General features: G+C 44.4%; 1 protein-coding gene across 3 annotated transcripts in view; it reads right to left on the minus strand.

Annotated features, from left to right (window-relative positions):
* Positions 1 to 1,197: 1,197 nt before the first annotated feature.
* The window catches only part of LOC115592683 (serine/threonine-protein phosphatase 2B catalytic subunit gamma isoform-like), a 31,114-nt gene continuing 4,522 nt past the window's right edge, over positions 1,198 to 27,789 (minus strand). The window contains exons 2-14 of one of the 3 annotated variants that reach the window (XM_030435729.1): positions 23,392 to 23,589; positions 22,025 to 22,149; positions 19,763 to 19,874; positions 18,712 to 18,857; positions 18,296 to 18,435; positions 16,024 to 16,101; positions 14,176 to 14,270; positions 13,929 to 14,054; positions 11,390 to 11,467; positions 7,357 to 7,441; positions 5,739 to 5,836; positions 4,716 to 4,742; positions 1,198 to 3,443 (exon numbers count right to left, since the gene is read on the minus strand). In XM_030435729.1, the coding sequence (XP_030291589.1) occupies positions 3,268 to 3,443; positions 4,716 to 4,742; positions 5,739 to 5,836; positions 7,357 to 7,441; positions 11,390 to 11,467; positions 13,929 to 14,054; positions 14,176 to 14,270; positions 16,024 to 16,101; positions 18,296 to 18,435; positions 18,712 to 18,857; positions 19,763 to 19,874; positions 22,025 to 22,149; positions 23,392 to 23,589 (1,484 nt within the window). In that variant the 3' untranslated portion in view covers positions 1,198 to 3,267. Of the gene's footprint in view, positions 3,453 to 4,715; positions 4,743 to 5,738; positions 5,837 to 7,356; positions 7,442 to 11,389; positions 11,468 to 13,928; positions 14,055 to 14,175; positions 14,271 to 16,023; positions 16,102 to 18,295; positions 18,436 to 18,711; positions 18,858 to 19,762; positions 19,875 to 22,024; positions 22,150 to 23,391; positions 23,590 to 27,789 lie in introns of all 3 variants that reach the window. The other 2 variants (XM_030435728.1, XM_030435730.1) reach the window with 2 other exon arrangements.

Below are 27,789 nucleotides of genomic sequence, written 5' to 3' on the forward strand. Positions count from 1 at the left end.
AAAAATTCCTAAAAGATTTCAGTTAAAAATTTTTAAAAAATTTCAGTTAAAAATCTCCAAAACTTTCCAGTTTTAATTTCAGCCAAATTGAAGTCCTGCTGATATTTCTCATCACTCAAATTAAAATCAGTCAAAAATCAAAACAAGAGAAATAATTTGTTTTTTAGTGCTTATTTCCATCAAACATACGGAAGCCCTGAAAAAAAAATGATTTGAGGGAAAATGGTTATAAATGTGAACTTTTTAAATGATGGAAAAAAAAAAATCAACAGAAATATGTTTGTTTTTTCTCAACAGAAAAAATGTGATCACTTTTTTTCCCCCAAAGTTTCCACCTATAAATATTCACAGAGGGAAAAATAAATTAAGGAACTTAATTCTGCTCAGGTTTGATCCCTCAGGGCTTCCGTACCAACATAATGATAAACGCCTCCTTTAAATCTGCAGATGTGAAGACGAGATTTTAATGTTTCCTCCTGTTAGTTTTATTTTAACACACTGAGTCGTTTCTGTTGATGCAGCAGTGAAACATCAAGTTCAGCAGCTTCATCAGAACGGTCCGAGTTCTGATGAGTTCTGTTGACTCCAGGAGACAAACGACGACGATGTGAACGTCTCATTTCAGATATTAAATATATTTTTACTTTACATGAGAGAATGTGCCGATGAAAAAACAGATTATTTTGAAAATGAAGCATTTTTTTAAGGATTATATTAAAGATATTTATATAAAATTAACCTTTTTTTACAAACCCTGTGCTGGAGTTCTTGTTTCTCAATCAGAAAGATCCTAAAGATGAAGAACGACCTCCTTTAATCCGGGCTGTGTAAGTGAGATTGTGTAAATGAGATTGTGATGTTTCCTCCTCTTTGTGTTTGTTACTACAGCTTCACACCTCCGTGCTGCGCCGGTTCCTTCACACCTCGTCGTGACCGAGTGTGTAGCGCTGTGATTGTGTTCGGGCCCACGGCTTCCTTTTCATCCTCATCAACCTTTTCTGTCTCTGCAGGTAATAATGTGGAGGGTTTGTGTTGCTAAGGAACATCTGGGCCTACACACGAGAGCGGCGAGCTGGAGATGTTTCAATGCCACTCGTCTCCTCGCTGGATGGAGCCGCACAAAGCAACACCTCCCACGCTGCCCGTGACTGGCAGCCGGCGGCCTTGAGCAGCATTCAACAGACACACAGGCAGCCATACTTTTCTCTTTTTTATTTGAATGGAGTGAAACATCTACATAAATGAGAGGCCTCGCAATACATGTACTGACAAAAAGTTCTCTCTTTTTTTTTTTTCAAATTTAGCTGTAAAAGAAAAAAGTCTTGATTTTATCTTTAAACCGTTTCTGTACATTCTGTGAGATATGTTCTGAGAGCCGAACAGAAGTCAGAATGAGGCCTCGTACTTCACCCGCCCACCTCCCGAGAAATAAACAACAAAACAGTCAAATCAAACCCACCCGGGTGAGACGCGCCGGCGCCCACACCCAACACACCTCAGTCTCCTCCCGCTGCTGTCAGGAGGTTCAGACTGAAGCTGACGGCAGAAACTCAACAGAAGGATCAATAAGTAACATTAATGCACCAAAAGCAAAGCCAGACGTTTATTAACTTAAAATGTGACTTAAGTTAATATTTCTGTTTTAACTTCTGTAGCAATTCTTTTTATTCATTTTAAAATGTAATTTTCTTTTTTTTATGTATTTATTTCTTTATTCATTTTGCAAAACAACACATGAATAAAAACATGCGTTTATTAAGATGACTGAATCAATACAAAAGCAAATAAATACATTGATCTGTTTATTTGTAATAATAATGATTAATTCTGTATTTGCACTGTGTCATTCTGTTTGTATGTTCTTGAAGCACCTGTTTGGTTTTTAAATGTACATTTGCGTTTCAAATAAACTAAATTATTTTAAGTGTATTTTTGGTGCATTAAACAACTTATTTACTTATTTATTGAACCTTTTTTTCTGTTTCTTTTGTACTTTGTCAGTTTCAGTCGTGGTTTATTATTTTTGTAGCTTCTCCATCGTTTCTGTTTCTGTCAGCGACACAAACTTCAGACTGGCTGAGTTGATATTTGGGAACACGTGACGTCACTACAGAAGTCTGACGGGTCAGAACCGGCTCGACCGGATCGTTTCATCCTGCAGCTCGAGACGAAGCTGCTTCGGTCTAAATATCAAGACGACAACGTGCTCGACTCTGAGAGAAATTAGATTCTTTTTTCAGCACCGACGGCTCAGCGACTGTCAGACGATCACATCTGGATTCATAAAGATCAACAGACAACTGACAAAATCAGCCTGGTGTCTTTTTTCAGGTCAGAGTTTGACGAGTTCAACAAGCTGCGAGCGTTCAGCGACAGTAACTTCTCCTCACAGTTTAGTTTTCTCCCGCTGAACTCGCTCAGAATCATCGATCCTGCTTTTCATTCCATCACTAAATCTGAAAGCTCACTGGGTTTAGAGTCAAAGTCGTGATGCTCGTCCTCACTTCGTTAGTGAGGGTCGCATCAGATTTAATTTTAACGCCGTGTCGGCTGTTTGTTATCAAAAGAGACAGAAACGACGTCTGAAGCCACAAAAACAGGAGCCGAGCTGCTCGACATGAAAACGTTGACTCGCGGTCGGCGAGCGGAGCTTCGACGCCGCGAGTCAAGATTTTGTCCGTCAATAATAACGACCGACTGTTATAATAGAGCGGAATAACCCTTTAATTCTCCCTCCCTCTCTCTCTCTGCACCCCCCGCTCTAAATCTATGTGTTGTAAAAAAACAAACAAAAACAAAAAAAAAACATCACATTGAAAAGAGGGAACAATTAAAATATACATAATTATATCATATAAATGTCAATACTCGCTCCTCAGAGCTCAGTCACACTATCATTGGCATAAGAAAGGATGGATTTATGCAGTGTGTGTGTGTGTGTGTGTGTGTGTGTGTGTGTGTGTGTGTGTGTGTGTGTGTGTGGGCACGAACACGGCGTCGTAATGAGCGTCACTTCCTCCCGCTGACAGAAAGGTGTCGTCCTCCCGGTTAGAAAATGATTCCATCCTGTTCAGTCTTAAACTATGATATTTAATCGATGATAAAATAAATTAAGCGTGGTGAGAGTCGCTCCGACTGAACCGCCTCTTCTCCTGCTCTGAAAGGAGAGAAGAGGGCAAGGGAAGGAGGAAGGAGGGAAGGAAGGAAGGAAGGAAGGAAGGAAGGAGAGGAAGAAGCAGGGGAGATAGGGGGGCAGCGGGGGAGGATTCAGGCCTGTGCGTTGGTTCCGTTCTTGTCCGGCGGCCCGGTGCTGGCGGGCAGGTTGTTGGGGGAGGGGACGGCCTCCTGCTGCTTGCTGTCGCGGCGCGGCGGCATCCTCTCGTTGATGCGGTCCAGACCTCGGGCCTCCTCGAAGCTCTGGATCTTGTGCTGAGGGTTGAAGCCTTGAATCGCTGCGAGGAAACACAGAACGTATGAGAGACGGCCGACTGACGGAATGTAACTGAGTACATTTACTCAAATACTCGACTTCCACTCCACCACATGAACATAATAACTGTGGTGACTTCAGCTGTTCTGGACTCAGGACGTGAACACGGCGTGTTGTTGTTGCAGGAATCTTTAGGTGAGTTTGAACGTAACTCCAGATCAGTTTTAACCATCGTTTAGTGTGAACGCTGCTTTGAACTCAGCGCCTGCTGTCGCCTGCTTAAAATGTGTGAATGAAACAGAACTGGTGGGTTCTGTTGAGTCTTTAACGAGTCTGGATGAAATATGTTCAGGTCAATAAATATCGATGTGTGTGTTTTTATCACATCAGTCTGACTGAAGCTGAACGCTGTCGTCAGTCTGCATCAGGTCATCGTTATTATCTGATAATGAGATTCCAGCTGATGAAGTTGATACAACAAAGCAGGACGAGATCAATAACTTACAGAAACTGAACACTCAGAATCAGAAGGTGGAACGTTTGAGATCCAGTAAACACTCTCCTGATTCTGATTTACTGACAGCCGGCTTGTTTTTCTTTTGTTTTATCGTTTGTATTAAAACTCTGAGATCAATTTAAACATTTCAGTGTTCACGTCGGTCACGTGACTGAAGAGTTCACGACTCCTTCATCCTATTTCCTGAACAGAGTCATGAACTGGTGTTATTACTGGTACAGGAAGTAATCAGATTACTGGGAGGAGAGAGTTAGAACTTACTTCAGAGGAGGACGAGGACAGCATGGAGACAAAGAAACACACTTTCATTATTAATGTGATTGAAGTTCATTTAGGCTCTTAATTGTTTTCTATGATGAGTCTCATAAATCATAAAATACAGTCTTAGAGTTTCTAAACGTTTTGCCTTCATTGATGGAAACAGAGTGGACACAATAATAGAAACATCTGTCAGTAAGAACAAAGTGACCACACATCTCTCATGACGGAGGATTCATTATTTATCAGACTCTTTATAGATTAAACCAACTGTTCCTAATAAACTGAACACTGAGATACTTCAGATTCATCACTAAAGTCTAAAAACACTTTCTCTGTTGGGTTCTTCCTCCAGAACCAGATGGAATAACCTCTGAGCACACACACACATACACACACACACACAACAGTGACGCCTCGGACTCCAGAGAAGCATCACACGGTAACATAATGACACAGACAGAGATACAACGAGATAATTGGAGATGGTAGAGATGAACGAATGCATACCTCGTGCCTCTTCTGCCTCTACGGTGGCTGTGTAAGCGTGAGTAGAAGTGCCATGCCGAAAACCAATGGAGAGAGAGTGGGAACGTTATATATCAATGCATTCAGTCAGTCACGTTATTCATCAATCAGTCAGTCTGTTAACATGTCGTCAACCATCAAACATCCCCCCCCCGCCCCCCCCCGCCCGCCAAACAACCAGGAAGTGACCACGTGTGAGGAGAACTACATCATCCCATAATAACAACAATAACAAGAATAATAAGAATAATAAGAATATTGATCAGGGTTTGTTAAACGGATCAAATGTGGGGACATGTTTACACCATGCTGCCCGGCGTTAGCCTCGGTTAGCTAGCCTAGCTAACTGCTAGCCTAGCTAACTGCTAGCCTGCCTATAATGACACGTTTTCACAGTCTGATGTTTCATTAGTTTGATGTCAAACGTCATGTGTGTGATTAATGACACAGTTCAAACAGGATCAATACTTAATCTGTCTCTCTTCATTCACTACCAGACACAGGTTTGATCAATAAGGTCACATGGGGGGAACAGGAAGGGGGCGGAGCTACTAGAAGTCAAAAACTCCACAGGGAACCTTTAAAACTGCAGAAAGTGTTTCAAACTGAAGAAGCTGAACTTGTGTCAGACGTGTTTTAGTGTCACTAAACTGTCTTTAAATATATTTAAATGCTTTAAATTGTAGATTATTACTTCATATTGCTATAAATCGTAACATTTACATCACGATAAACTTAAATAATGAGTTTGTTTTCAGTTGAAAGACAGAGATATGATCCTGTGAAGCAGCTCCACTCTGTAAAGGGCAGCATGGTGCAGATGTTTGAACAGGCCGGTCCTCCAGGAGAGCAAACCCTCTTGACATTTCCATGTTTCTGTGTGTGTGTGTGTGTGTTTGAGTGTTAGTCTCTTGTTGTGAGTGCAGGCGCAGGGAGTTAGTGTTAGCTCGACTCTGTGTTAGTGTGTCCTTTTGTTGTGCGATGCTCGGCTGCGTTCACACTCACCGCTTTCCAGAGATGGCCGACCTCCGGACAAAACTCCCAGAGGCAGCGTTCCTGTCGGGGTCAGACCCTTCAGCTGCAACACACTCTCATTCTCCTCTCTGACCACACACACACACACACACACACACACACACGCACACACGCACACACGCACACACACACACACACACACACACACACCTTGTTAGCCTGATCAATAACCTGACTATTGACATTGATTTAAATACAGCCTGTGTTTTAGCTTCTGACAGTTACAACATTAACGATCATCAAAGCAGAGACGATCTATATCATCATCATCATCATCATCTTTAAGAAGCGCCTTTATTTTGAAATTCCCACGTTCCCATGACACCCCCTTCATGAACATTACTCGTCGCTACGGCAACCAAGACGAACACGATTTGGATATTTACTCTGTTCTTCTGAATAAATCAGGAAATATTTTGGATTTCAGAGAAAACGTCTGCTACATTGTTGTCACGGCAACATCAGCGTCTCCTCGACTGTTCATATTGAGCTGAATTATATATTATTATATACTTATAAAGATATACTAGCTCTTGTTGTTAATTATGATAACAGAACACCCAGCACTGTGTAGTGAATCGATATAATACAGTGATGTAATGAAACTCCTGCACAGCTGATATTTTAATCAACACTTTTAAAGGGGCAGTGTGCAGATTCAGAGAAGAGATTCGACCTCAGCAGGTGGCAGGGTCCGCCACATATAAACAAAGTAAAACAGTATGAGAATGTGTTTTTGTACGTTTTATAAGTATGTTTATTTAGTCTCAAAATGATTTCACGTTGCGTCAGAACGCTTTTAATCTCGTGAACCGCGTATTTCATCAGGTGCATGTTACTGCAGAACTTTGTTTTAAATCAACTGTTTCACTGTGAAGCTCCAGAAATGTTTTGTGGACTTCATCAGGAGGAGCAGAGGATGACGGGATTAAAATGTTTAGGCGAACTGTTCCTTTAAGACCAATTAACTTTTAATTAGACACAGAGTGCAGAAGGTAACTGATGTAAAACCAATCAGTGAAAACAAAGCAGGACTGATCGACACTCTGCTGCACGACCACACCGTCGTTTATCACTTCACTAAAATATAACAATGCAACGAACACGATGCGCAGAACTTCAGAGTGTTGCTTTTCTGGGTCTTAAAGTAACTGGGAGACATTGTCTGAACGAGATCGTTCGTCGTTAAAGGACAAATCATTGTGACACACTTCCACCAGATTAAAAGAGGACGCGTGTTACAGGAGGAGAAAGTCATTAGCCTTAAACTGAAGTGGAGCGACGCAGAGATAATACAAAGCTGAGGAGCGACTCTTCAGCAGCCTGCCGCCTCGAACACAGCATTTCCTGTCCAACACGTTACAGTAAAGTTTTAACATTAAGTAAGAAACAAATCCTTCTTTTACAGCCAGGATGGAAGTTTTCATGTGAATGAAATCAGACAAAGTGCTCAAAGACGTCAGAATAACCATCAGCAGTGTGACAGGAGGATTTAAACCTCTTTGCTCCTCGAGTAAAACCGACCGCCATCTTTAACAACACTCATATTCATGTGAAATTCAACCCAACAATCAGAAGTAACACCCACCTGAGCACAGAGAAGACACGGGCCATCTTTCCAATCGCCCGGATCTTATTTCTGATCACCTCCTTTCTGACAGCTGGAGTTCCACCTGAACGCCACCAACAAAGACAGAAACAGAAAACGATGAGAAAAACACACGATCATCACAAAGAGAGCGTCTGAACATCTGTCCTGTTGTTCTTTTCAGGCTCTTGCTTTGGTAACTTATCTTTACAAATTAATAACCTTTGTTACAAGTCAGTAACTGTTGATAAAAATGTGTAATTTGAGTTTATAAATTGCTGAAGTGCGCAAATAAATTAATAAAATCATTAAAATAACTCAAACTATCAATGCAATCTGTCATCAGCCCGCCAATCACAACCAAGTTTAAATTCTGTTGAGTTAGAGACACAAACACACGAGTCCACTGTGGGTTCTGTGGTCAGTGACAGAACCTGAGTCCACTGTGGGCTCTGTGGTCAGCAGTGACAGAACCTGAGTCCACTGTGGGCTCTGTGGTCAGCAGTGACAGAACACGAGTCCACTGTGGGCTCTGTGGTCAGCAGTGACAGAACACGAGTCCACTGTGGGCTCTGTGGTCAGCAGTGACAGAACACGAGTCCACTGTGGGCTCTGTGGTCAGTGACAGAACACGAGTCCACTGTGGGCTCTGTGGTCAGTGACAGAACACGAGTCCACTGTGGGCTCTGTGGTCAGTGACAGAACACGAGTCCACTGTGGGCTCTGTGGTCAGTGACAGAACACGAGTCCACTGTGGGCTCTGCGGTCAGCAGTGACAGAACACGAGTCCACTGTGGGCTCTGCGGTCAGCAGTGACAGAACACGAGTCCACTGTGGGCTCTGCGGTCAGCAGTGACAGAACACGAGTCCACTGTGGGCTCTGTGGTCAGTGACAGAACACGAGTCCACTGTGGGCTCTGTGGTCAGCAGTGACAGAACACGAGTCCACTGTGGGCTCTGTGGTCAGCAGTGACAGAACCTGAGTCCACTGTGGGCTCTGTGGTCAGCAGTGACAGAACCTGAGTCCACTGTGGGCTCTGTGGTCAGTGACAGAACCTGAGTCCACTGTGGGCTCTGTGGTCAGCAGTGACAGAACACGAGTCCACTGTGGGCTCTGTGGTCAGTGACAGAACACGAGTCCACTGTGGGCTCTGTGGTCAGTGACAGAACCTGAGTCCACTGTGGGCTCTGTGGTCAGCAGTGACAGAACACGAGTCCACTGTGGGCTCTGTGGTCAGTGACAGAACACGAGTCCACTGTGGGCTCTGTGGTCAGTGACAGAACCTGAGTCCACTGTGGGCTCTGTGGTCAGCAGTGACAGAACACGAGTCCACGGTGGGCTCTGTGGTCAGCAGTGACAGAACACGAGTCCACTGTGGGCGCTGTGGTCAGTGACAGAACACGAGTCCACTGTGGGCTCTGTGGTCAGTGACAGAACACGAGTCCACTGTGGGCTCTGTGGTCAGTGACAGAACCTGAGTCCACTGTGGGCTCTGTGGTCAGCAGTGACAGAACACGAGTCCACGGTGGGCTCTGTGGTCAGCAGTGACAGAACACGAGTCCACTGTGGGCTCTGTGGTCAGTGACAGAACACGAGTCCACTGTGGGCTCTGTGGTCAGTGACAGAACACGAGTCCACTGTGGGCTCTGTGGTCAGTGACAGAACACGAGTCCACTGTGGGCTCTGTGGTCAGTGACAGAACACGAGTCCACTGTGGGCTCTGCGGTCAGCAGTGACAGAACACGAGTCCACTGTGGGCTCTGCGGTCAGCAGTGACAGAACACGAGTCCACTGTGGGCTCTGCGGTCAGCAGTGACAGAACACGAGTCCACTGTGGGCTCTGTGGTCAGTGACAGAACACGAGTCCACTGTGGGCTCTGTGGTCAGCAGTGACAGAACACGAGTCCACTGTGGGCTCTGTGGTCAGCAGTGACAGAACCTGAGTCCACTGTGGGCTCTGTGGTCAGCAGTGACAGAACCTGAGTCCACTGTGGGCTCTGTGGTCAGTGACAGAACCTGAGTCCACTGTGGGCTCTGTGGTCAGCAGTGACAGAACACGAGTCCACTGTGGGCTCTGTGGTCAGTGACAGAACACGAGTCCACTGTGGGCTCTGTGGTCAGTGACAGAACCTGAGTCCACTGTGGGCTCTGTGGTCAGCAGTGACAGAACACGAGTCCACGGTGGGCTCTGTGGTCAGCAGTGACAGAACACGAGTCCACTGTGGGCTCTGTGGTCAGTGACAGAACACGAGTCCACTGTGGGCTCTGTGGTCAGCAGTGACAGAACACGAGTCCACTGTGGGCTCTGTGGTCAGTGACAGAACACGAGTCCACTGTGGGCTCTGTGGTCAGCAGTGACAGAACACGAGTCCACTGTGGGCTCTGTGGTCAGCAGTGACAGAACCTGAGTCCACTGTGGGCTCTGTGGTCAGCAGTGACAGAACCTGAGTCCACTGTGGGCTCTGTGGTCAGCAGTGACAGAACACGAGTCCACTGTGGGCTCTGTGGTCAGCAGTGACAGAACCTGAGTCCACTGTGGGCTCTGTGGTCAGCAGTGACAGAACCTGAGTCCACTGTGGGCTCTGTGGTCAGCAGTGACAGAACCTGAGTCCACTGTGGGCTCTGTGGTCAGCAGTGACAGAACACGAGTCCACTGTGGGCTCTGTGGTCAGCAGTGACAGAACCTGAGTCCACTGTGGGCTCTGTGGTCAGTGACAGAACACGAGTCCACTGTGGGCTCTGTGGTCAGTGACAGAACCTGAGTCCACTGTGGGCTCTGTGGTCAGCAGTGACAGAACACGAGTCCACTGTGGGCTCTGTGGTCAGCAGTGACAGAACCTGAGTCCACTGTGGGCTCTGTGGTCAGCAGTGACAGAACCTGAGTCCACTGTGGGCTCTGTGGTCAGCAGTGACAGAACACGAGTCCACTGTGGGCTCTGTGGTCAGCAGTGACAGAACACGAGTCCACTGTGGGCTCTGTGGTCAGTGACAGAACACGAGTCCACTGTGGGCTCTGTGGTCAGCAGTGACAGAACACGAGTCCACTGTGGGCTCTGTGGTCAGCAGTGACAGAACCTGAGTCCACTGTGGGCTCTGTGGTCAGCAGTGACAGAACACGAGTCCACTGTGGGCTCTGTGGTCAGCAGTGACAGAACACGAGTCCACTGTGGGCTCTGTGGTCAGCAGTGACAGAACCTGAGTCCACTGTGGGCTCTGTGGTCAGTGACAGAACCTGAGTCCACTGTGGGCTCTGTGGTCAGCAGTGACAGAACCTGAGTCCACTGTGGGCTCTGTGGTCAGCAGTGACAGAACACGAGTCCACTGTGGGCTCTGTGGTCAGCAGTGACAGAACACGAGTCCACTGTGGGCTCTGTGGTCAGCAGTGACAGAACCTGAGTCCACTGTGGGCTCTGTGGTCAGCAGTGACAGAACCTGAGTCCACTGTGGGCTCTGCGGTCAGCAGCAGACCGCAGGGTGTCAGCTGTGTTCGCGGCCGCTCTCTGTGGACAAACACAGTCTGGTCGGCGTGTTATCGGCGGTTCAGCTGCCAGCAGAACTTCAGCTTCCTTCAGGGTTTCATTCCCTTCTCAAACTGAACTGTGGTAATTATATTCAGCGATAAAGAAACAGGACCGTTTTTACACCGACAGTTTTCCATCTTAAACCAACCAAATGTGGATTCATCCGCTGCTGGAAATAGTCCCCAACAGATGGAGTACAGTGAGCAGAGAGCTGAACCTTTTACAACATGAAACTTCATATTTGCACCGAGTGTTTTTAAAGACAAACCAATGAGCCACAGACAGGAAGTCAGCGACGGACTGACAGTTTGTCACCTAACACGAGATACATGAAGGTGATAAACTGTTCCGATTCTGATCTTTACGTGTCTGCAGGCTGTTCTTCAAGCAGCTGAAACCACCAGCTCTGATAAACAGTTTGTAGCTGAGAAGGTTGAAACATCCGCAAGCTTTTGAATTTATTTGAGCCTGTTAGCAACACGCTGATGAAGAAGGTGTCACATCCTCTTACCCTCACACGTGTCGTCTCCTTCTGACATCAGCTCGTCGTCGGAGCAGATGTTCAACACGTTCACCAGCATCTCCGTCACTGTGTGAGAACACAACAACATGTGTCGGTTTGACCCGTTACAACTACATGAGAGAGACACAAACACACCAAAACATCCACAGAGCTGCACCTCATCTTCAGTACTCATTGATATGAACATTTTCTTCATAATGTTTTTCATCGGTCCAAAAGCCAAAAGAGATTCAGTTCACTGTCATGAGAGTCATTCAGGGCCGACTCAACCAAAACAGAACTTTTCTCAGATCATTTCATGGATTTTCTAGAAAAAGTTTTTATTAAACCTCTATAGAACTGATGGAACCTTGAAGTCAACACAACACAAATATCTTCCCCTGACATCAAACTCTGAATGTGAGATTAAGTACTAATTTTAAAAGATCATAAACGACGGAGGAGTAATATCGAAACATCTTTGAGTTTTTAATACACATACAATAAATATTAACACTCTCAGAAGGAAATTTAAAGAATCCGTTTTGGGAAAATCTAAAGTCAAAATAATTCAAAATGTTTGCTCTTCAGGTCCGAAGCTAATAAAATCTGTGGCACAGATAAAAAAATTACTTCCTGTTATTAATTTGATTCATTTTGATTTTACTGTAATCCTTCAGCAAAAAACTAAATAAAAAACAAGTTGCCGTAGTTTCTTTTCGATGTTCAGGACACATTTCAACTCGTCCAGTCATCCAGTGAAAAATCAAAAGATTAGAGGACCAAACTTAAAAATCATGACTTCAAGTATTTGCAGGACGGCTGTAGGACTGTGAAAGCCTCGTTGATGTGATAGTTGATGACATGAGGTGTGTGTGATGGTTGAGGTGAGTTTGTGTGGGGAAAAAAAAAAACAGAAAAGTGACATATTTTAGCAGCTTGAACCAGAAAATGACAGAAACTATTTATACATTTTAAATTTTCTGCCAATCTACTAATTAATCACCTAATTGTTGAAGCGCCAGTGTAAAATTAGTGCCAATTAAAATAATTTCCTGCTGCTCTCATTACACAGAAATACAACTGATCATGGTGTGGATGCTAAGTGGCTAACTCCCCGCGTATCTCGTTAGAGATTCTGTCAAAAAGCTTCATCAAACACATTTAAATCGTGTCGTCTGCTCCATGAAATCTGTTTAATTCTCCCAAATATTCTTTATTATTAAACCCTCATGTTTGTCATTGTGAGCGGCGAGCCTCAAACGATACAGATGTTCTGACACGTATCTCTCGTTAGTCTGACTGGACGTTTCCATTTATTGCATCATGTGTTTCACATTTGATGCACAATGATGCATTTCTTCTGATTACGATTTAAGACATCACATGTTTGGGGACGGACAGCCGAGCAGCTCCACAGAGAGTCTGAATGCATCTCGTGACGCGGATGGAGTTGTGCATCTTGTGACAGAGCTTCAGTATCAGACGAGGAACATCATTAAGAGTTCTTTGTATAATTGTGTTGTATAATTAGGTTTCATTCAGAGCCGAGCATCAGACAGAAAGAGCCAGCTGTTGTTTTTCAGCATGAAAACTGGAGCTGTGATCCGGACTCCTGCCTTAGATCAGGGATTGATTTGATATTGACTTTAATATCCACCCAGCTACAACATCCACAGGTGTTGATATTTATCCGTAACACTTCTGTACTCTGTTAGCACTGCGTGTTTCAGCTGAAGCTAACGTCTGCAGCCATGAAGACTAAATGAGCTCAGTGGCTCGGTGGTGAGTTGAGGATGTGCTGTCGACTTTACTGTCCAACTGTTCGAGTGTTTGGATGTTTGACACTTTCAGGAAGTTGAGCTGCTGCGTGAAAATAAAACATCTGTAACAGAACAACGTGTGATGAACTGCTGTTGTGTCCTGAGGCAAGTCAGACACCGACAGTGTGTACAATGTTGAATCTTTAAATAATAAAAGCTTCATTTACAACATGGTCTTGGTGAATACTCTCTTCTGATTGGCTGGAAGGTGTGAATTAACTTTTGATACACAGACACCAATGATTCAGGCCTCTACGTCGCCCGTAACTGTCGAGCATCATCTCTTTGTTCTTTAGACTTTATCACGCAAAAATGCAGCTTTACAAATAATAATAGAGTGAATAATATGTTTTTGTAGCTTCTGTGTGGTCTGAGCTGAGAGTGAACGTTATTAAGACTCTTTAAAACAGGTTTAGTGTTTCCTGGATGTTTTGGATCTTTCTGTTTTTCCAACTTCGTCTGCTTGCAGTGTGAACAGAGTTAACTGCTGATCATGAGCAGGTTCACCCGTCTGTGTATACAAGCTAATTTCACTGTGACAGGTGTATGAGACGCATCAAGATGAATCGTAATCAAATTAAAATGTGAGGCGAGTGCAGATTCCCATCGCTAACATCCGTGTCAGAGCTTCGACTCATTTATAACCTCACCTGCTCTATAATGACTCTGATTAGCAGCATGTTGTCACGCTGATTCAAACCGTGACCGGCTGACAGGAGTCTCACCTTTCTCTCCGACGAAGGGCAGAGACCAGGTGAACACGTCCATGAAGTTGGGCAGCCAGTAGGGGTGAGGGGAGCAGTTAAACTGCCGGATGTTCATCACATTATTCTCATATTTCAGCACCGCAGCTGAGAACAAAACACACACACATTAACATTTTCTACTTCATGATGCACTTCCTGCCTCCTGTTGCCAGGGCTTCAAGGTTTCAGCGCTGTTGCCATGGTTTCCCTCCTTCACTTGTCTCACCTTTGTTGTTGTACACATCCAGGTAGTTGGGAGCAGAGAAGATTGTGATTAAAGAAGGGAAACCTGTCGTCTGACTTTTCCTGTACATTCGGTACCTGAGGGAGAGAGAAACACGTTTTACACTCACAGATGAAGATTAAGACTTTATTGATGCGTCGTAGCAACACACACACACACACACACACACACGCACACGCACACACACACAGAGACACACACACACAGACACACACACACACAGACACACACACACACAGACACACACACACACACACACACACACACACACACACACACACACACACACAGACACACAGACAGACAGAGACGTGTTCCAGCTTCTGCAGACTGATGAATAAAACCTCACTTCAGACCTTTTCAACTGACATCCTGTGAGCAATGTGGCCCTTTAACAACCTCGTCACTGCACTTTGCTCAATTTGTTAGTCAGCTAATTGGCTCATCCATTAGTTTCGTCTGTCAGGCACAACAGCAGTCACACACAGAGGTCAGACGTGTGATTTCATCTGTTTTCTGGTGATAACGAGTAAAAAATTCAGTTGTTTTCTTGAGATCTCAAGAAATGTTCATTTTCACGTAATAACAAACACTTCAGAGACGACAGGATCATTTTCTGTGAGACCTCAAGGACACAAACTGTTTAAATAAGAAGATATCTGACAGTTTTCAGCTTCAGTACAAAAATACTCTTATTTAATTAATTAATTAATTCAAGACGAGAATCAAACTGACAACCTACTGAACAACTAAAGAAGTGTTTTTTTGTCTCAATTTTTGAACAATAATTCTTTGAATTAAGTGAAAACTAATAAACAACGTGGAGAAAAAATACATAGTGCATCGTTTAACACATCATAACATCCAGTCACTTTATTTCAAATCCAGGTTTTCTGAGAAAGCTTTATTCAATTTGTCAACACGTCTGTTTTTCACACCGACACTGAACATTTTTCATCATAGTTTTTGTCCATGAAATGAGCGTTTGGACAGTTCGACAGTATTTCCATCATGGCGGCTGTGGACACACACAGAACCAACATATCTGTGCCGACAATCAGCTTTCTAAATCAGAACACGACTGATGTGTTGGTTGGATACTGGCACAAATATAACAGTAACAGTAGTTATAACAAAACTCTTTTTTTAAAGATTATAATTCTGAAAAAAATGCTTTCGCTTTAAATTCCCCGTGAAGTTTATTGTTTCAGTTTATGGTTAAACTGTTAAATATCTTTGTGAAGTGATTTAAATGATGATTACCAACGTGTGTGTGTGTGTGTGTGTGTGTGTGTGTGTGTGTGTGTGTGTGTGTGTGTGTGTGTGTGTGTGTGTGTGTGTGTGTGTGTGTGTAACTGAGTGATTCATCGATATCTGAATGTTTTACTGCCTAATACAGACGATCAGACGGCTCTTCTCGTTTTGTTTGTGTTCAGAAGCTCACTATGAGATAAAAAAGACGCAGACGCATCAAAGATAATAAGAAAAGCAAAAGATTATTATAATATAAAACACAATAATGTCTGGAGGATGAGAGACGGCTGGGTGTGTAAACTACTAAAAAAGGGCTTTAAGGTTTTAAAGGACTCGTCCGCTCAGCAAACAGCCTTCATCATTTTCTCTCCACTCACAAAAGGATGAAAAGTATTCAGACAAGAACATCCAGATGTCAGAGAGCACAGATCCTGAAGCTGTACACTTATTTCATATATATTATAATTGGTGAGCGGCTGGTTCCCTCGCTGTGTTCAGGGGAGTTTGCCTTGAATCTTAATGACATTAGAGCAAGAATACACGGCGTATTATAACACAGTGAAGAGAATCACTCACCCTGCATCCTGGGCTTCATGTGCTCGTATTACAGACAACAGGTTATTGTTCATCAGGAAGTCACAAACAGCCGGGTAACTGAAAGAACACAGAGCTGAGAGTTAAAACCACGAACATCAGGAGACGAGTGCTGTCACAGAGGAAGATGCCAGTTTGGCCGACGGACAGTTCAGTTCCATGTTTATCCAAATGTTCCTCCCACAGCTCGGCTGGTTCTGGTTTCTGTGACAGGAAAGAGCTCCAGAAGAACAAGAGCGGCTTTAAAGTGCTAAAATTAAAGATCAATTAAGGTCGAGGCGTTCACACTCAGGAGAGGCGAGTTTACACAGAATCCTTCACACGCGGTTCCAGTTCATTACTGGGATAACATCTCACACACACACACACGTCGCTTCACTCAGGAACATGAAGGTCATGCACCTGTTCACACCTGCCGTCCAGTCAGGGAGGAGACGGGGTGGTACAGTAGACCAAGATGATTAGAAGACAACGGCAGTGAAGAGACAAAAAGAACAGACGAAGATGAAGAAAACAGCAGAGACGAGAAGAAGAAGACGACGATAAGACAACAAAGAAGTAAGAAAAAGACGCAAGAGGTGACAGTGAAGAGGAAACAAAGACAAAGAAGGTTTAGAAGACGACAACAAAGAACAGAAAAAAAGATAAAGATCAGGAATGAGAAGACAACAAAGACAGAAGACATAAAAAGAGGACAATGAAGATAAAGAAGAAAAAAGAAGGAGATGAAGAAAGAAAGAGACGGAGAAGATGAAGACAAAGAACAGAAAGATGATAAGACGGCAACAGAGAAGACATTAAAAACAAAGACAAGACAAAGAAGAAGACAGTAGTGCATGATGACGACTAAAAGAAGAAGAAGATAAAAAGAAGACGACACAGAAGAAGGAGCGAGGCGTTTGAGTGTCCCGTCTGTTCTGGGACGTTTAACATCCAACAACTCTTCAAACGTTAGTAAGAAGTTAGTACTCAGTGAGCTCTGACACATAGTTGTAAAGCCTCTATGATAACTCTGACAGGATGTCTACTCCACGTGAAGCACAACAAACTTCTTTAACTTTTATTCAGACATCAGCCGACGTGTGAGACCAGCTGCAGGTCTGACAGGAGCTCATCGTTTATGAACCTAAAGGAACCAGCAGCGACCTGGACGGGCTTCAGTGCCGCTCAGAGCACGACCAGCCAAATACAGCGAAGACAGTAATCACTGACGGATCTATTAGAGGCGTTAGAGGAACACAGCGTTTAGTGTAATTTCCTGATGAATCATTTAAACGCTGCGCGACTAAAACAAACTAACGCAGGATAAAAGAGGCTTTACAGCAGCAGCTGCTCTCCCCTCACGCTGACCTCCATGTGGTGTCAACACTGCAAATTCAGTACAAATATTAAGACAGAGCTGAGAATGCTAATATTTATTTTCAGTATGTGTGTGACAGCGGATTTAACCGGCGGTCACTTATCCAGAGATAAGCCATTGTTTGTAAAAAGCTTTAATCAGCTCAGATTAACAGAGCGAGCTGCTTTTGTCTGTTTTTAAAACTGTGGAAACATTTCCAGCAGCAGACAGAGAGAAAGAGAGAGACAGAGAGAGACGGAGAGAGAGAGAGATGGAGAGAGAGATGGAGAGAGAGAGAGAGAGAGAGAGACGGAGAGAGAGATGGAGAGAGAGATGGAGAGAGAGAGAGAGAGACGGAGAGAGAGAGAGATGGAGAGAGAGATGGAGAGAGAGAGAGAGAGAGAGAGAGAGACGGAGAGAGAGAGGAGAGAGAGAGAGACGGGAGAGAGATGGAGAGAGATGGAGAGAGAGATGGAGAGAGAGAGAGAGAGAGACGGAGAGAGAGACGGAGAGAGACGGAGAGAGAGACGGAGAGAGAGAGAGAGAGACAGAGAGATGAAGGGAGAGAGAGAGACGGAGAGAGACGGAGAGAGAGAGAGAGAGAGAGAGAGAGAGAGAGAGAGAGACAAAGAGAGAGATGGACGGAGAGAGAGAGAGAGAGAGAGAGGGAGAGAGAGAGAGAGACAAAGAGAGAGATGGAGAGAGGGAGAGAGAGGGACAGACAGAGAGAGACAGAGAGAGACGGAGAGAGAGATGGAGAGAGGGAGAGAGAGGGACAGACAGAGAGAGACAGAGAGAGACGGAGAGAGAGATGGAGAGAGGGAGAGAGAGGGACAGACAGAGAGAGACAGAGAGAGACGGAGAGAGAGATGGAGAGAGGGAGAGAGAGGGACAGACAGAGAGAGACAGTCGTACCTGTAGAAATACGAGCAGCCTCTCACACTGTTGTGGCAGAAGTGTTCCTGGGTCTTTTCTGAGCCGTAGTCCTCTCCCGGGTCCGACCACAGCAGGTCACACATCGGCCCGAACGCTGGAGGCTCTTTAAACCGATCCAGCTGCAAGAACACACACACACACACACACACACACACAGTTTACAGTATGAGACGAACATACACGTGCTAATTCTGCAAGTTGTCCAATTCTGTAATCTATACATTGCTGCTCTATACGTCATGTTTGGTATTTGAAAAAAGAAGATCTCCGTCTCTTCACTCTTCATGAAAGTCCATTTAAGTGGGAAGTTTAGTGCTGCAACAATTAATAGATTAGCAGGCAACTTGGTTTGAGTCCTAATCTCTGCTGTCAGCTTGTTCAGTGTGAATATTTACCTTCCGTATGTCGTCCAGGCAGGTGACCTCGGGGCTCAGGCCTCCGTGCACACAGAGGAACTGCTGGTTGAGGAGAGCAGCCAGAGGCAGGCAGTCGAACGCATCCATGCAGGCATCATATACACGCTCTGAGTACTTTATTTTACCTGCAGGACACAAAACACACACACACACACACACACACACACACACACGTATCAAACCAAAGGGCCAGGACAGGTGTGTTTGTGTCATTGACCTCAGCAGGAACTACTTCCTGTTCAGATCTGATGTCATGATCCACCTGAGTGATCTGATCACAGGTGTGAATGATCCAGGAAGCATTTTACAGAGACTCATCAGGAGCGGTTCCGACCCGGTACCAGCATCCTTCCTGTTGCAGATGATTGTAAACATAATGGGTTTATCACCAGACTCCCTTTACAAATGTGGTGAGTTGTTTCATGAGGAGAAACGTAACAAACTCTGTGAAACTGTGTGTGTGACAGATTGTAAGTCATTGTGTCCTTGTTGTAAATTCAGCATTAAATCTTTCAGCTGAAGTTGTTTGTCTCCTTGTAAAAAGTGTCAGTTTGTGGCAGCATGTCTGTACCAGCCTGTCTGCTTCTGTGTCTAAAGTGCTAAAGTCTTACCTGCCAACATTGATCAGCTGTTTGAACACACTGTTTACACTGATGTCACCATTTACACTCCATTTATGAAAGAAGAAACATGTTATTGATCTAAACATGTCACATGTTACAAAGACACTAAACAGTAACAATATAGGCTACTTCTTTGTCCCCGTGGAGAAAGTCCCCAGACTCCCTTAACAAATGTGTCAGTTTAGTGAGTTGTTGAGTTGGAGACACTTTATAAACTCTGTGAAACTCTGTCTCTGACTCATTCTGCATTATTTGGACCTTCTTGTTCATTCAGCAAATGTTCTACATGAACTTCTTTCTGTCTTTGTGCAGAAACATGGAGTCTGTTTGTGTTTATCATGTGGTCACTCAGGACGGACGTTATCTCCGGGTCTGAACAGAACCGACACTGTGTAACGGCTTCTTACACTCCTGTTTGAAGGTGAAGTACTCTGTGAGGTGCCGGCACTCGTGGTTGCCTCTGAGGAGGAAGAGGGTGTTGGGATGGTTGATCTTCAGAGCCCACAGGTACAGAACACACTGCAGAACCACAGAGAGGGAGAGGATCAATCAGAAACACTTCATCTGATCACTGCAAATTCATTATAGAGCTGACAAATCAATAATGTCCGTGATATGAAACTTGATTTGACCTGTTCATCCTGATTATTGAACTGGACTCCCCAACATTACACACTCGTTTGATTACAGTTATGATGCTGGTCTGTTCTGAAAGAGCTTTTTTTGGATGTTATTGTGAACATCAGCTGTGGCTCAGAGGTAGAGCCAGCGTCTTGCTATTGGGAGGTCGCTGGTTCGATTCCCCTGGTCTGCACGTCTAACTGTCCTTCACCATCAGTGTGTGAATGAATTACTGTAAGCCACTTTGGACTAAAAAAACGGACCTGAACGACACTTTACTCAGATCAGCACGAGTGATTCTAAGCTTCTTTATATCGATCAATCTCAGCCTGGATCTGATCAGTGTGACGACCTCTCTGCATTACAACAGGAAGTGAAGTGGACACAAGAACAGGCGACGCCGAGACTCAGAAACGACTCGGAGAAGATATCACAGGGATGAAAGTGGTTAAATCAACTCAACAGAAGAAACTGGTCACAGTAACAGAGTAACCAGTCGTCCTCATCAATCAGAACCGTGTGGATGGTTCTGACAACATGTTCTGTGACAGCTGATCAGCTTCTGCTCTGCTTCACATGCAGTCCTGATGTCGAAGCATCTGGTTTGTGGTCACGAGCTGCTGCAGGTGAGCGGAGAACAATGAACGCCTCATGAATCTAAAAGCTTCATTCTGCTTTATTCGTGTTTGAGGAGATAATCGACTCCTGGATGTGTATCTGTGATCATTAAGGAGCTCCTGCACGACTGAAGCACAGCGAGACCGACGCCGCCATCCGTCACCTCCAAACAAACAGTCCATTCAGCTGCCAATCATTTGTGCTGCATCAAACCACCTGTTTCATTTAAATGTTGTTTTTCTGTTCCGAAGGCGTCGACGAGGAGTCGATCTGATCCGAGCAGCTGTTCATTAGCAGATCACAGCGCAGCCAGAAGAACATGAACAGTGTAGAAATGTCTCCGTATCATCACATCGGCCGCTATGATGCAGGAAGTGACCCGTACAACTGTTTCTCATTGATCAATAAGACGACGTGACTCATCTGGGTTCACTTCATGTTTTCAGTCTGTCAGTATTTCACTTGAAAGTCCAAATCTCTGTTTAAGTGTTTTTATCACACATCCTGCTTTGTGTCTCCAGAATCAGGCCCGACGGGGTAAAGAAGTCGTTCTGTAGATATCTTTAATGATAGTTTGGAGTTTGTAATTTTCTGGAACATCATTAAATATGTTGTTGACTCATGTTGCTCTCAGCGGTGTATATTAACTATCTGTCAAATCAACACTTTCTGTATTTCATGACAGCGTTGTGGAAGTCTAAATAGAAGATCATGGTCAGACTGGCGTGTTGCTTCAGCATACAGCTTTGATCACCACACTGACCGTCGCTGGTCACAGTGAGCATGAACTCTGAGCATCACTGTGGGATCTGATTCACAGCTTCATTCAGACTCTGTTGGATCCTGAACTGGAACATGTCGACCAACATTGCGAGCTGTGACCTGCACGCATCAGGTGGTCCGAGGCTGTCGGAAAACGTGTCTGAGGATAAATGACTTCTAAATTAATCTGGTTCAGTGGAGCGTCTGCTCCTCCAGAACGTCTTTGACCCTGTTTGAAGCTGGATAATGGAGCTCTGTGTGGCGCGGACGGAGCTGTGAAGATCGTGTTCCAGGATATCCAGTAATCCCAACAAGGAAGCACGACAGCAGCCAATAAAAATGTCATGCCATCCACAAAACACACCCAGTCCTGCCCTCAGAGCGCCCTGGGAGCGGGACGCCGTCTGAGGCTGGAGGCAACATGCGAGGCGTGTGTGTGCACGTACACTCAGTGTCTCAGTGTGTGTGTGTGTGTGTGTGTGTGTGTGTGTGTGTGTGGGTGGGTGGGGTGCACAGTGTGGCAGTCAGCAGGCCGAGGCAGCAGACAGTGAGCCTTTCATTTCTTACTACTATTCAAAGAGCTGTGCAGAGCGGCGTGAGGCCGAGCAGCAGGCAGAATGTCAAATGTCAGACAAAATGTCACAAACACAAACGAGGCCGCCGCCTACCTCGATGCTGAAGTAACCTCGGTCCACGTAGTCTCCCAGGAACAGGTAGCGGGTGGTGCTGGGGGAGCCGCCCACCTCGAACAGCTTCATCAGGTCGAAGAACTGTCCGTGGACGTCTCCACACACTGGACACACAAACGCAACATTCAGGGTTATTCTGCTTATTTTCTCACATTCGGTCTGTGGTGAGGATTTGTGGCAGCAGGACGTCATGAAGAAGCTCCATCAGGCTGGTCAGGAGATATATTCACTGCTCAAACTGTAATCCAGACAGTAATGGTGCTGTACTGAATCTACATGAGACTGAAAACATTGTATAAAACTTTCTTATCTCCACTGAGGAGGTTTTGTTTTTACCCAGATCAGATAAAAGGACAATCAGCAATATCTTCTCACGCTCTTCGGAGAATTTTTGACATTCGCTCTTGCTGGTTTCTGTGAGTGAGTACAATCTGATGCAGATTCTTTTTATTACATATAAATCTGCCCAATAATTTTTCTTGATTTAGCGTTTGGAGTGTAAACTCAAATATTATCTTAATGTCTATAAAGTAGAGAAAACTTCTCAGGACGGTTGCTGAAGTTCAAGTTCACATTTAAATGTGTCATTTTGTTGACAACCAAAATAATAATAATCACTTCAACGTCACAACAAATGAAACAAGTAAATATTCACATTTGAGAAGCTGCAATCATTTACTTTACGGACAATAATAATAACTGCAGCAATCAATTATTTTGATCATTGATAAATTATTATACAGAGTCAAAGGCGACGTCTTCAAATGTCAAATGTTTTTTATTAAATAAAAACTGATCAAAATGATTGTTCAGAAGTGAAGATTATCATCCACATAATGAAGAGTAATATGTGAGAAATTATTTGAACGTTGGAATGAAACTGGAATTTGGTCGTATTTTTGTGTTTTTAAGGAAAATAGGTGTCACAATATTTAGCTAGCTGGTTAGCATGCTAACTTCGGTACACAGACGTCTTTAACAGAACACCAACACTGTTGTCTCTTCACACTTATAATAATGTTCTGCTCATTTTTGAAGGTTTTAAACTAAAATTTGGACCATATTTGTACGAGTGGCAGAGAAAGAAGACAAAACAGACGAAACTATGGAAACAATAAGTGAGAGAGGACGGAGCAGCGCAGATATAAATAGTCGGAGGGCAGAGGGTGGAGGGTTGGATACCTAAGCTAAGCCACATGTCAGAGAGGGCAGCTGCTGCGTCTGAGACAGGGTGGATCTGTGAGTCTGGCTCAGTTTCCACAGACCACACAGACGTCTTTGTCTCGCTGCACTCTCCGTCTGAGGGGAAATCCGTCTCTGATAAGATAAAAGCGTCGGGGCTTCACCTGTGATGGGAGCTTCCACTTCCAGCATGCATTTCTCCTGGCGGAGGATGGCGGCTCCCTCGTTGATGATCCGTAGAGCCGTCTCCTCCTCCAGCCGACCCTCCTTCACCAGATGGGCCTTCAGCACCTCCACGCTGGGCCGCCCGTCCACATACAGGTCTTTGACTGACAGGCGAGTACCGGGAGGATATGGCACCGCTACAGACAGACAGACAGATGCACACACGTTGGTTTGTTTCTACAGTCTGTGAACAGCGTTTTCATAAATCAGCAACAAACACACAGCGTCATAAACACAAATAACCAGTGATAGAATGTAACTGAGTACATGAACTCCAGCACTTTATCTTAACACCATCCTGACGTGACTGTGCTTTGAGTTTTTCCATTTTCTGCAACGTCATACTTCCACTTCACTCCATTTTGGAGGGAAACACTGTAGCCATTTGATTCCAGCCAGCTTCTTTATTACAATCATTGTGTTGATACTCATAAATAGTTTTGATTAGCAAGTTGTATTTCACTATGCATGACCTTTTTAGACTACTAGCCTCCACTTGATGACGGACACGTTAGCTTGGAACCTCTCTACTTTCAACAAACAGAGTTTAGAGCCCTGAGGCATTCGATCACCAGTGGGCAGCTAGCAACCATGCTAACAACAACAACCACAACAATTATTGATTTTAACATGGAAGTGTTGGTAAAAGAGATGAGACTGAATACGTGTTCCCATTAAAACAATCTTTTGTTTGCTTGTTGTGTTTCTATTCAAACCACACATTAACCATCACAACGGCCAGCTGTGGGATGAACACTCACAACAAACAGGAGACAGAATATCATCAGAGTAAGAGCAGCTGCTGTTAGCTAGCTAGCTTGGTTAGCCGTGCATCTAGTGGTCCAGACTGGGAGCCTGGAGTACCGTGGTAGTGTTGGTGTTTACACCGCCAGCACAGCAGCTGAGGACCAGGAGAGGCCGCGGCTAAAAGGTTAGCATGCTAACGTCAGTAGATATTCCTGCAACGCAACTCACAGACGTCATGATGTCAAATGTCTTATTTCTTTACATTTTTAAATGCTGTCAGCTAAAATTCGTACACATTGTCAACAGTCACTTTCACATCGGGTGGTTTTATTCTACACAACCTGATCACTGACTTTACAACATTATGATTGCTGTAAGTTGTGATGTAATCAGTGTTGGACAGCTGAAAACCGTCGACGCTGATTTGAGAATAATCATTCACGCAGACCTCCACCTACACTGAGCCGTCAGCAGCAGTCAGTGAGACCTCAGAGCTGCACAGTTTTCATTCTGCATGAATCAGCTCACAGTAAGTGAAATTCCTCGTACAGACCGTGACGACATGTTGAGGCTCGACCTGAAGACAAAGGAGAGCAGTTTGGCAGCACGAACCAGCCCCTGGAGGAAATACCAAACAGCTGAATTCCTGGAAAACACCATCTTCTCCCAGAGAGGAAGCTGGACGAAGACGTCGCGCTGCAGCTGAATTCTTTTAATAATCTGAAGTGTTTTACTCGTGACCGACATCATTAGCAGCATCTTAACGAGCTGTAGGAGCTTAAATTTACTCAAAATGAGATTGATTGTTTTTAATAATATCAGCTGATGTCTGCTTTATTAGCTTCATGCATGTTGGAGAACATCAGAGCTGAGACAGAATGGAGAGTTTCAGTTACAACGAGCAGCTGATAAATCGATCAAAAGACAATCAGTCGTCTAACGTTGTCTGGTTCCAGCTTCTGAAATGAGACGTTTGGTGGTTTTCTTTGTGTTTTGGTCGGTTGTTTGGCCAAAAAGAAAGGTGAAGACGTCACTTTGGACACTTACAGACTAAACAATTAAACCTTCAGTCACAGAGAAGCTATTCGCTCTTCTCTTTTCAAACGTCTGAGCTGCTGTCATGAAGCTTCCAGGACGTCGCAGTGTGAACGGCTCCACACGTTAATGTAAAATAAGACTTGTACTCCGGTGTCACAGCTCTGAGACTGGACGCTGCAGCGAAGTGACATTCAAAACAGGTTATTTTAAGATAAGCAGCAGAGAGTTCTTCATTGTCTACAGTGTGCAAATAATGGCCTATTTTAAGACCGACGCAGAAACCACATACAAATTTCTCAGTTGGGTCAGAATGCAAATCAGGTGAAATATAATATAAATGAAGAGGCGTCACCATTCTGCAATACACCATTCTAATTCTCTTTTCATCTAATATGAATTATGTCCTGATGACTGTCGTTTAGTTTTTACATTTTGTATTTTTACATTTTACAGCAGCGTCACTCAGTATCAGTCTCAGTGATCCAACAATGGACCGAGTCAGTGTGACGAAACTGTTTAATTATCAACTGTAACATTTAAAGATGCATGTAGAACACAGTGGGATGTTTCCACTCTGCTTATTTTATGCACTGTTCTGTTTTATTTATCGACAGCAGAGCCTCAGACTGTCAGCTCCTGCTGCTGTTTAGATTCATTATACAACACTCAGAAACAGCATCATTAAAAAACACAATTCAGAGAAGCTGATCTGGTAACTAACTTTGTGATTCTGTCTATAAGAATGAAACATTTGGTTTCGCTCGTCTGTGTGGAGTGAAACCTCCTCACAAACTATCAATAAAGGATCTCTGAAACAGAAAATAAACCAACATCTGACACGTCAGTCAGCTGATCGCCTTCATGTCCGATGATTCATCCTGATCCGTCCTTTAATGTTTTGTATGATGATTCTGTATTATCATATATGATTACATCAGTGATGGTTCAGCAGCAGCTCCCACTGAGCAGCTGTCACACGACGAGCTGCAGTTAACGAGTTTTTTTAATTTCCCCTTTGCGCCACACGTTTAACCTCAGCGCGACGCCACACGGAGCCACTGATGATGTTTGTTTCACCTCTGATGGATCGACTGTGTTTGTCTGAAGCTGCTCTAATATTGATCCTGCTCGTGTTTGCTGGTTAACCATCCAGAGAGGAAGAGAAACGCAGCAGCAGCCCGTCTGATAGAAACTCTCACTGTTTTGATTATATTTGACTGGCTGCAGGCCACACGACTACGGTGGCCAACAGGGACAAAGTTCAACAACAAGCAAACTTCAGAGCGGCATTAAAATGATTCCTGGGAGACTTTAACTAACTTTTCTTCTCTAAATGAATCCTTAACTTGGCAGGTGAATGTTTCCGTCCCTGTTTGAGGCCGGAGGTTATTTAAGCTGATTAAAGTGGCGGCTGGTGATCGAGCGCGTTGCTGCAGTTATTATTAAAGTTTCTCTCCGTCCCAGTGCGTCTGTCGTTGATTATTTGAATACCACTTCCTACAGCGCCTGTGACGCCTTGTTTCACAACTCTGCTCTTTGTTTCCTCTCGTCAGAAACTAGACACTGGCTTCCTAATCATTGTCCGATCACACAGCTGTGTGGAGCCCGACTGGTTTCAAACAAACGGAGCTGCCGGCGATGAACCAGTTCAGGAGGAGCGACGTGATTGGCTGGATGTGTGCGACCTGGTTTGGTTTCAGAGTTACACACTAAACTAGACCACTGGGCCGAAGAGTCTTCTGAAATACTTTCTGAATGTGGAGGAGTGTGTGGTTTATGAGATCATCCTACTTCAGCTGCACAGCTATTACTTAAATACACCGTCATCTGTCAGCGTACAGTGAAGTAATATATAGTTATTTAATGTATTTCAGCAAACACACTCAGTTCACAACCAGCTTCAAGCAGAGCACATGATCTATGATGACTTCAGGCAGATACAAGAATACGAAGCAGATCAATAATCAGAGGAAAATATCTGATTCTGACCAATAATCATATTTCAGTTGTGATTATTGACTATAAATTCAATATTTGTTTCCTACATCATATTAAGCAAGTTATGACTGTACGAACAGTTAAACAGTCAAAGTGTCGTCACTTCACACATCACGTGGAGACGCGGCTGATCTCCAAACGACTGACGGGGAGCTTTTAATGTGAAGAGGTTACAGAAAGTGAGACGTGTTTGTGGAACCACTTTGTTAGCGGTGATTCTTTGACAGCACTGTTTGGATCGAGACAAGAGTGTCTTCATATCTGTGATAATCCCAATCTGACTGTAGCTGAGCAGAAAGGGCAGAGCCGCTGAAAGCAGCGATGTCGAGATTTTTGTACCGTGAGTCAGAAAAAGGGAGAAAACTTCAACCAGCAGCAGCTGCAGCGACATGTTCAACACTTAATGCTCCGCTTCACCTTCCTGCAGTGTGACTGCTGGATAATACGATGACTGATCCAGACGAGTAGCAGCTCGCAGCACGGTGTCATCACAGGACAGGGCCCAGGACGGAGCTCCACACTGGGGCCCACGACAGGCCAGTGGACGTGCTGCG

This window comes from Sparus aurata, chromosome 12 (genome assembly GCF_900880675.1).
Source record: "Sparus aurata chromosome 12, fSpaAur1.1, whole genome shotgun sequence".
NCBI classification, from domain to species: domain Eukaryota; kingdom Metazoa; phylum Chordata; class Actinopteri; order Spariformes; family Sparidae; genus Sparus; species Sparus aurata.